General features: G+C 44.1%; 1 protein-coding gene and 1 pseudogene across 1 annotated transcript in view; one reads left to right on the forward strand and one right to left on the reverse strand.

Moving 5' to 3' along the window:
* LOC104416346 lies at positions 1-4,691 on the reverse strand (annotated as a pseudogene).
* Positions 4,692-7,548: 2,857 nt separating this feature from the next.
* Positions 7,549-10,128, forward strand: part of LOC104416348 (TMV resistance protein N) — a 6,617-nt gene continuing 4,037 nt past the window's right edge. Inside the window, exons 1-3 of the mRNA XM_039299610.1 lie at positions 7,549-8,069; positions 8,232-9,237; positions 9,797-10,117. Of these exons, the coding sequence (XP_039155544.1) occupies positions 7,549-8,069; positions 8,232-9,237; positions 9,797-10,117 (1,848 nt within the window). The remainder of the gene's footprint in view (positions 8,070-8,231; positions 9,238-9,796; positions 10,118-10,128) is intronic.

Here is a 10,128-nt window from a genome sequence, read left to right on the forward strand (position 1 = left end):
TTACATGGCCGATCTCTTGTTAGGACCAGAGGCAAGGTTCCCTGTAGATACGCCGGGCCTCTTCCTCGGCCGCCATATCCAATTCTTGTAGTCTAGAGCCTTGTCCTCATAGATATCCCACCACTTCTTGACCCAAATCTTGATGCCTTCTCTCTGCATGTTGCCTGTGTTCTCTTGCCAAGTGTACATCCATGGCTTCGAACCCTGAAAAATGAGATTCTAATAATCAGCAATCTATCATACTGAACAGGCATGTCAGCAATTAAAAGATGTATATGCATTGTGTAAGGAAGTGGGCAAATTGCACATGTATCGATCACTCACCGCCTCGCAATAGTGGACGACCTTCACCTCCTCGAGGTCCACCTTCTCCGGGTGACGCCATAGTATCGAGAGGGGAAGGTTGTACTCAAGAGGGAGAGGCTTGTACATGTGCCTGAAGTACATATTCAAGAAATCCTGCAACTTGCCAAAATCAATCCATTGGGTGACGTTCCGGGCCATTATCAAGCATTGAAATGGTGCGCAGTGTAACATACAACATACCTGCTGGGCGAATGGAGTGGGAGGGGTGGTTCGAAGAGTGTTCAAGAGGTCGTTGTAGGCGGTGAGATTGGGCTCGAACACGAACATGCTGTCATCGAAGTAGGGGACGGGGGCGGGCCCATGTCGTCTCGCCACTGGACCTTGTCAGGGCATTGCTGGCAGTAACCAATCGCGTACTGGGGGTGTGGCTCCATGTCCTCTCGCAGAAGCAATCCAGCACGGCGTAGAAGTGGCCGTCCTCCATGTTGAAAGAGGTGGTCGATGTTCTCGTTCACCTGTATGCTGCCATCCAGGTATACCATCTTGCTGTACTGCACAAACTGCGTAGCATAAAACATTTTTAGAACCCAAAAACAGACGAGACTTTATAACGAGTTCATGTATCAAACTACTCGCTTCATCACTTAATTCGTCATATCACCACGTTAAAACATCATAAAAGTGCGAAGGGGGACTCAATTATGAAATTAATCTATGAAATGAAGATCTTGAAATATCGGGTGGGTCACTTTTCAATCATTAATAGGAGAAGCCCCGAATGAATCCGTCCTTGTACCTCCCAAACACCGAGCTTGGAGTAGTTGATGAAGTAATCCGCCATTGCAAACGGGGTCTGGTTCCCTTGCGGGCACACTGGCTTGATCTTCCGGACCCTGCAGCCCTGCTCCTTCAGAATGCGCTGGTGATCCACCGGCACGTCTGGCAAGACAGCCACCACCAACGGGTACGTCGACTTCACCTTCCTCAACCCCTTGACCAGCCCGACCACGCCCTGCACTGAGTCACCTTTGCCGGCCACGAACGTCACGTAGGCCCGGGACCAAGTCGGGGCGGGCTTGGTGGGAGCTGCGGGGTTTGCCGAGGCGCCAACAACTTTGGGCACTTCAGGGACGCCGACAACTTAAGGCACTTCGGGCAGCCGAGAGGTCGTGGTGGGCTTGGCAGGAGCCGCAGGGTTCGTCGAGGCACGGACAACTTCGGGCGCCATAGAGTGGTGGGAAGGCGGTGGAGCTCCCGTACAGAGCCGAGAGAGAGAGAGAGAGAGAGAAAAGGGGGGCGGGGGGCAAGCGGATCAATGCGATGCCTATGGCATAAAGAAATGTGGCTTAGGTGAATAAATAGAGGAGTCGGCCAATATAATTTTATTAAGCTGCAATTTTACGAATGCCGGACGGTGGTACACGTGTTGGATTTGGTGATCTGACTGTAGAGGATGAAGCGGTCAGTGATAGCCGGGAGCCGGATGACTTGAGCAAGTGACTGTCCAATAGCAACACACGCTAAAACAAATATACATTTTAGAGTATTAATCCGTGATTCCAAACGCGGAAATGAATCAATGTGGCGGTACGCGTGGTGGGGATCTGACTTTAGAGGTTTTCGCCACGGACGGGTTTCAACTAATGTCTGATTCGTCTGGACGGACATCCAATAGAGCAACCTACCGGAGTTTCCGTCCCATTAATGAGAGTATTTTTTTTTTAACAAATTAAGATTGGATTTTTGTACCCGTGATCCGACGAATGCCAAATTATAGAGAAACGGTGGTTGGAGAGACTTTAGAAATTTTTTAATTAAAAATTACATTGCGAGCTTTACCCTACACAACGGTCTAGTTCAAATAGTCAAATCTTGACGTGGAATCGTAAATAAAGCCAATAAAAGACCCAATCCTGTCAATTCCAGATAACATAATTCCATCAAATTGTAATTTCACTCTTTGAAGTTTCCAGTCTACATCTTGGAGAAATCTTGTCTTCCATCCTGTTCCCTTCGCTGCGTATTCTCCTCCGACAGCAACGTTCGATTGGTGAAAGGTTCGTCACGATCTTATTCAAACATACAAACAGATAAAAAAAATTATTACGACACTTTTATCGGTAGATTAATCGCGTTCTCAGTCAATTATATTGGTATTAGAATTAGAATTCACCCACCACAAGGTTCCACGTTGACGTGAAATGAAAAAATTAGTCTAATATTTTGCACACATGATGTAAAAAAGTTGTGTAACGTAAGAGCAATGTGAGGTTCATTTAAACTGGTCTTGCCTCGGTGAATATTGCAACGGGAGTCCTTGAAACGTTGCCTATCTTCAAATCTCACTGAATAGCCGTGCCAAAAAATTAAAAGCCTCACTGGTGACAGCGGTTCCGTTTCATGGACAACAACTGGGATCTGAGACCTATGTTCAGGACGAGATCGATCATGCGGCGGTTCTCTGGTGATTGTTCATAAAAGGAAGAAGAAGAAGACGATGACGGAGACAACCAAGAGAGACCTCAAGAAGAAAAGAAAAAGGGCTGGGTGCTACCCTAGTGCATGTCCATGCACGTGCACAATGAGTTAAAAATAGGCATTCTTTCACAGGCTCTCCACTATCCTGCGAAACTCCGAACTATTCTATTCCCATAATATTCTATTTCCATTATAAGCAAAGCTAATGGAAATAGAATAGTTCGGAGTTTCGCATGAAGACTACATGTCTTATGATTAGTAATCATGATCATGATTTTCCACTCCAGAATAATGTCCCTGATTATGCATTGCCCTTTTGACCCTAGACACGTGTTTTTTAGCCAGGAGAACTTGAATTTGCATTTAGGGTCAATCTAAACGGTCCTTTTTTTCACTTCGGCCGAACTTCCACGGTTAACTGCCATGATTGGCAACGATGGCCATCGAGCTCTAGGTTAAGTCTAGTGAGGGCTTGGAGAGATTCGTCGGTGGCCAGGGTCAGCTGGGTCGCCCCCTTTCTCCAGCCGTGTGTGTGAGTCATTGGACCATGGTTGATTAGGTTAATTACTAGACTAACTGGCCAAAAATTGTGGTATCATGCTCATGGATGTGTAGTTGACCAGACGGTCCAAGAAAAAGAAAAAAATCAGAATAATCGGCTTCTCATCTAGTGCCTTGAGTGAAGGAGTGCTGCCTATAATCTTGGTTGTGGAGGGTCCAACGGCAACGTTTAAGAATTGCTAATAATGTCCAGTAAAGTCGCACATCAAATGAAAATTAAGCAAGTGCAAACGTTGAATTAGTGTCTTTAGATCAAACGTTGAATTAGTGTATTTAGATCACTCGTTAATATACTCACCCACAAAATGTCATATCCCGATGCATCAAAATAACAAAAATTGTAGCATGACTTGTCAAAATCTAACCAAACTGGTTTCGGCAAGTGCAGTTTTATATCGAAAAGATTTACACATATAGAACGCAAAGGTATATATGAAAAGACTCTAATTTTTATTTTTGCATGTAATCTAAATCATATAATTGATTCTTTTCGATATTATTTTACTTTCATGGTTAATCAATTTGGGCACTGTATATGTGGAGGGAAAGTGGTCAAGTTCGCTTGCACAGAGAAAGAGAGAGAGAGAGAGAGAGAGAGAGAGGGGGAGGGAGCTAAGTAGTACCGACACGCAACACGGACACGTGATACGACATGACGCACCAACACATCATTTTTCAAAAATAGAGAATTCCGACACGTTTGTGATACAATATATATTAAATAAATATTTTTATTTTTAATTAATTTGATTCAATAAAAAATAAAAAAAGAGCTTATAATAAATTTACACTAATAATATTAATAAATCTATTTATAGGAAATTTGAAAGATATATTCATAGTTAATACATACCCATATTTGGAGACATATTTTTAACTTTAACAAAAATTATGGATAAAATTAATGATTAATAAAAAAATAAAATCAATTTATTTAAATAAATTTATGATCTTCTATAATGATCAAAATTTATCATTATTTAACATTCAATATTTTTATTTTCGAAATCACTTTTTAGCTCATTTATTTATTTTTTAACAAAAATAGCTTTGCCGCCTAAAAATTATTTACCTCCCTCATTTTTCCCCCAAAGCCCCCAAAACTTATTTCCCTCTCTCATTTTCTCTCCAAACCTTCATCCCCCAAAAATCACTTCCCTCCCTCCTTTCTCTCTCCCTCTATCCCCCACACGGCCATGCCACCCCACGCCACCCAAAATCCCCCCTCGATTTCTTCCCTTACACACTCTCTCTCTCCCCCAAAGAAAAACCAAAGTACCTGTCAATCGCCCCACCCCACGCCACCTGCTCTGCCCCCTCGGTTCCCCACCAAAAGCACCTGTCATTTCCTTAGTTTCTCTCTTCCCCAACCCCACGCCACCACCCCATCCACCCCCATCTCCATCTTCGATTTCTTTCCGTCGTCCCCATTACCCTCCCTCTCTTCTTGCTAAAACCCTAACCGCAGCCTCTTCCTCCTCCTCTTAACTTTCTCTTGGTCGCCTCATTGTAATCGCTCGCCGTCTCGCCTCCATCCCTTCCTCCTTCACAGTTGCAGCTTTGCCGTCGGCCCTCCATTACAATGTCGTAGTCACGGCCCTTTGGATCCCCTCGATTTATGCTCTTCCTCTAGCCCTCTCTCGCCGTCATAACCTCGCCTCTGCTCCCTTGACCTTGCCTCCACCCTCTAGCATCTTTTTCAATGATCCTCTCTCTTGAACACACGTGTCGAAATGTGTTGAGAAAAGTTGATCATTTGTCGGAAAATTCGACACATGTTGACCACGTGTCCGAGCTTATTAGACACATCAACACGTGTTGGACACAACACCGAAACTTGGGCAAAGTGTCCATGCTTCATTGTCAAAGAGTTGCCAAAGCATTTTTTATTTTAAGTAATTACCTTTCATTTTACAGATGAATGATTTGATAACCGTAGCGGACCAAAATAGGTTTTGCGCTGTAGATGCAGCTGAATTATCTATTTAGCTTTTACATTATACAACTTATCAACCGGAATGTTCTGTTTATGTTGCTTTTAAAATTCTATGGTTGGGGGTCCAGATTAAATATGTTTTTTTTTTTTTTGGTGCAGGAGGAACCAGTTTGCACCGACAGTGCACCGTAAACCCTCCAGGTGATGCTAACGGGAAACCACCACCCCGACGTCACGCTTAAGTCACCATGTAGCTAAGACCGCTTTCCTGCTTCGCATGGGCTTCGAACCTTGGCCTCCACCGGGGAGGGCCAAGGATCTACCATCCACGCCACCTCAGTCGGTGGTCCGGATTAAATATGTTTATCTTTCTAAATTTGTAGATTATTTCGAGACAAACAATTATCAGATAAACAATAGATTTAAACAATCAAGACATTCAATAAATAAAGAATTGAAGTAATCGAAAAAATAACATGTTATCTCACAAGTTAAATTAACGATTATTCTAATTCTAAACATTACAACAAAAAGCTCAAAATAATTAAAAATTTGATCCGAAATCTTACGGATTAAATTAATAATTATAATAATTTAACAATTAAAATACTATTAAAATACCCAAGAATTAATATAATTAAAAAAATGATCCGACGTCTTACGAATTAAATTAATAATTACAATAATTTTGGACAACGTCCCTGCTGTTAAACCATCATATTCATAACCTGTAAATCACCTCTCAATATTCAAACTTGTATAATAATAGCAAAACTTAAAGACATAAAATAAAGTAAAATAACATAAAATGAAAGATAAAAATAAAAGAAAATTGAGCAACCTAAGGAAAGTGGGGACAGCAGGTTGGTCGGCGCCGGGCGGACGGTGGCCGGCGAGCTGCTGGCGCTATCGTCGGGCAGAGGCGCAGGCGGCGGCGACGTTCGAGCGACGCTGTAAGTGGAAACGAGCAGGTCGCTGCTCGCGGCGTCGAGCGGGAGGAGGCGGCGCGGGTCGTCAAACGCTGCCGGTGGAGGCGGAGCAGGAGCGTCGGCGTCGGGGCTTCTGGCGTCCGGCGCTACTGGGCACGGAGACGCGGAGGTCGCTGGGTGCGCGAGCGGAGGCTGTCTGAGCGGTGGCGAGTGGCGACGTCAGGTTGCAGACGGCGCGCAGCGAAGACTGGCGGCCCGGCGACTGGCGCAGATCTGCTGGCGTCAGGGATGGTGGTGCGGAGGTGCGGCGACCAATGGCGACGAACGGGTGAGCTGCTGCGACGGCGCTGGTGCAGAGGCGGGGGCGTCGGGATCAGCTCAGGATCGCGGACCGGCGGGCAGAGAGAGACGGAGCGAGCGTCGCAGCGGCGGCGAGCGAGGCGGCGACGGTTGCAGAGGCGCGGCGGCTTCGCGGACGAACGGGGACGGGCTGGCGGAGGAGACGCCGGTGCGGTGGCCGGCGTGGATTCGGTGACTGTGGAGGCGCGGCGGATCGGGCAGCGAGGAACGGCGAGGAAGATGAACAGTATTCTGATTTTTTTTTGTTTATTTTTTTTTTTTCTCTCTCCTGACCTGCCACTCACGTCACTTCTCCCTCTGCTCCTTGCTGACTTTTCTTTTCCCAAAAAAACCGAAACTCCTCTTCCCTTTCCTCCCTTTTTCACTTTTTGACCCCCCCCCGGAAAAAAAAAGCCCCCTATTCTTCACCGTACACGGCCTCTTTTATCGGTAAAAAATAAAATTACAACCCGATTTTTTTAAATTTCAAAAATTCATCATAATATCATTTTAAATCTTTATTTAGATAATTTTTGCTATTAAAAAAAACGAGTTCGGATCAATTTTGCTTGTTTCATAGATTTAGTTCGGCCTTGCCAAATTAAAGTTCAGTCATTTAATTTAAATTTATTCACTACCGGTTTAATAAAATGAAAAATGTAAATTAAAAATAAATATATCTAAATTTATATGTTATTAATATATATATTTTTAGAGATAAAACTACTATCTATTTTTATGTAATAAATAAATAATCGGACCAGGGTGATTTGTTTGACGACTGAAACCTTATGGGCCTCGAGGAGCAAGTCAAGTCTCGCCCGCCTGCTAGTGCGAGGATTCAATCGGAGAAGCAGAGCCTGTCCTGACGGCAAAGCTTTGATTCCTCGTCCCTTCTCAATCACCACTTGCGCTTTCTCTCTCTCATATATACCCTTTCCCCGCGAGAAAAGTTTTCAGCCTATTTTCCATTTTCTCACTCAGTCACGCACTGTCCCCATGGGAACCGAAGAAATCGAGCGACGCATTTTGTCTTCTGCTTCGATCCATCAATGGAAGTATGATGCGTTCGTGAGCTTCAGAGGCGAGGACATAAGGAAAAACTTCGCGGGCCACCTCTTCCATGCGCTGAGGCAAGCGGGGATCTACTATTTCAGGGAAAATGATAATTCGGAGACCGGGATTATAATCGAGACCAAGCAGCTCGACGCAATTCGCCGCTCTAGGGTTGCCCTCGTTGTGTTCACCACCAACTACGCCGACTCACGGTGGTGCTTGAACGAGCTGGTGGAGATCCTGGAGTGCAACAGGAGGTTCAAAGATCATCAGGGTCACGTGGTTCTGCCCATTTTCTATGATGTTGAGCCACGGGACGTTCGGAAACAGAGTGGGCCATTCGGGGATGGTTTGGGAAGGTGTTTGGCCACCCACACGGACGATTTGCTGGTGCAGAAGTGGAGGGATGCGCTTAAAGAAGCTGGGAACTTGTCAGGACGGCACTTGAATAATGATGCTAATGGGTAACGCATTTAATAAGTTTACTCCCGAAAAAGCTCATATTAATGGTCGATTTGAAATATGCGGTTGATTGAGTTTAGTTTATGGGTTTACCGCGCATCTGCTGATAGCTTCTCCAAGCTATAGTTACTCATATTGGACTTGTTCTTCCCATGTAACTACAGGGATCAAGCAGTATTCATCAAGCAAATCGTAAAACATCTCCTCACGGTCAGCCCTAGAGCAATCTCCCCCTATTTTGTCCAAAATGCTATTGGGGTAGATTCCTTTGTAGAGGACGTGATATCGTCCCTGGAAATTGGGTCAGAGGATGACGTGCGTGTGATTGGAATATGGGGAATAAAAGGAATTGGTAAGACAACGGTGGCCAAAGTTGTCTGCGATCGTGTTTTTAGGGAATTTGAAGGCGTTAGCTTACTCGAAAATGTCGGAGATGCCAACCAAGATACACTTTTACTTCTTCAGAAGAGACTTCTCCACGATGTTCTGAAGGTAGAAGGTCTAGAAATGTTTGATCTTAACAGCAACATCAACGAGATAAAAGCTAAGCTCTGCCATAAAAGGATCCTTCTAGTCCTCGATAACATCACTAAGAAAGACCAGATTGAGTATTTCGGAGCCGGAGATCAAGAATGGTTCCAACATGGGAGTAGAATTTTGATAACTACAAGAGATGAGCAGCTGCTGGAAGATGTTGAAGTAGATAACAAGTACATGCTCCCAGGATTGACTCATAAAGAATCGCTCGAACTCTTCAGTCGCCATGCCTACCGCAAAGACCACCGTAAAGAAGGCCATGAAGAGTTGTCAGAGAGGCTTGTCCACTACACGGGTGGACTTCCCCTAGCTCTTAAAAGATTTGGTTCCTTCCTTTCTAAGAAGAGGAAAAATCAGTGGCATGAGATATTGGAGAAGTTGGTGAGAGACCCTCATCTTGACTCGGTTGGATTACCTTTAGAACCATTCTCCTCTGTTCTTCCTTTTCAATCAGTAGGGCCATATGGAGGTGGTGGTGGGGGTTCTTATGATGATAAAACATACACCGATGTCCGAAATATAACTGTCGTTGTGACATCAGTGATTGAGTCCTTTTATATTGAGTACGATCAGAACGGGTGTTTGGTCCGCTCGCCAAGACATGGTGGACCTACGGAAGGCAAAATATGCACGGTGAGTCCATTGTTATAGTATGCTATGGCACATATTTGTAAATATTTATGCCAAGACATGTTGGACCTTTGCGTATATATAAATATTCATGTCTACTTATGCTACTCCCCAACAAAATATGAGGTACTGTTTGGTCATTAGAAAATAAGGGTCTATATCGAAGGTAAATTGCTTAAAAGGATTCAACGGGGTTGGTCCACAATGCTTCATGATCTCACAAATTCTCGACGTTTGTAAAAAAAAGAAGAAAGAGTTGTGTTGGTTTTATATGCTTGTCTTGATGTTAGATTTATCATAGATTTTGATTTTGCTTTGATGTTCCCAACATGGTGTCAAGGACTCTTTATCTGTTTATGCAAAAAAAAAAAATCAGGGTTTTAGGATGGAGTTGAATGATTGCAACATGAGTTTAGTGTGACTAACAAATTGATCTTCTCAGTGCCCATGCAATATACTCTGGAAGTACTTTCTAAGTCCACAAAAGTGTCCAATATCCTTAGTTTTGGTAATATTCATTTGTTGAAGGCGATGGATACACTATTTGCGGTGCTGCCTGCAGGTAAAATTAGATTATCCAAATGAGTTCTTGACTTCAGTGTCAGGCTACATTTTAGACGATCCCAGACATGTCGCTATCCAATCACTTATCTTCCACAGCAATAGGAGAACATATGGTCCATTTGGCAATGAGAGCGGAAAATTTTTCAGTTTCCCACCCGTTGCTGGGAAGATCATTGGATTCTTTGGGAGGTCTGGCAGTTGTCTTGATTCCATTGGAGCACATCTTTTACCGATCTCTCGTGCATATCCCTTTGAAGTCGTAGGCCCATTTGGAAATAGTAATAATGAAGGCAGGTGGGATGACGAGAAGCATGCAGATGTCGGACAAAT

Source organism: Eucalyptus grandis, chromosome 8, assembly GCF_016545825.1.
Source record: "Eucalyptus grandis isolate ANBG69807.140 chromosome 8, ASM1654582v1, whole genome shotgun sequence".
Taxonomy (NCBI): domain Eukaryota; kingdom Viridiplantae; phylum Streptophyta; class Magnoliopsida; order Myrtales; family Myrtaceae; genus Eucalyptus; species Eucalyptus grandis.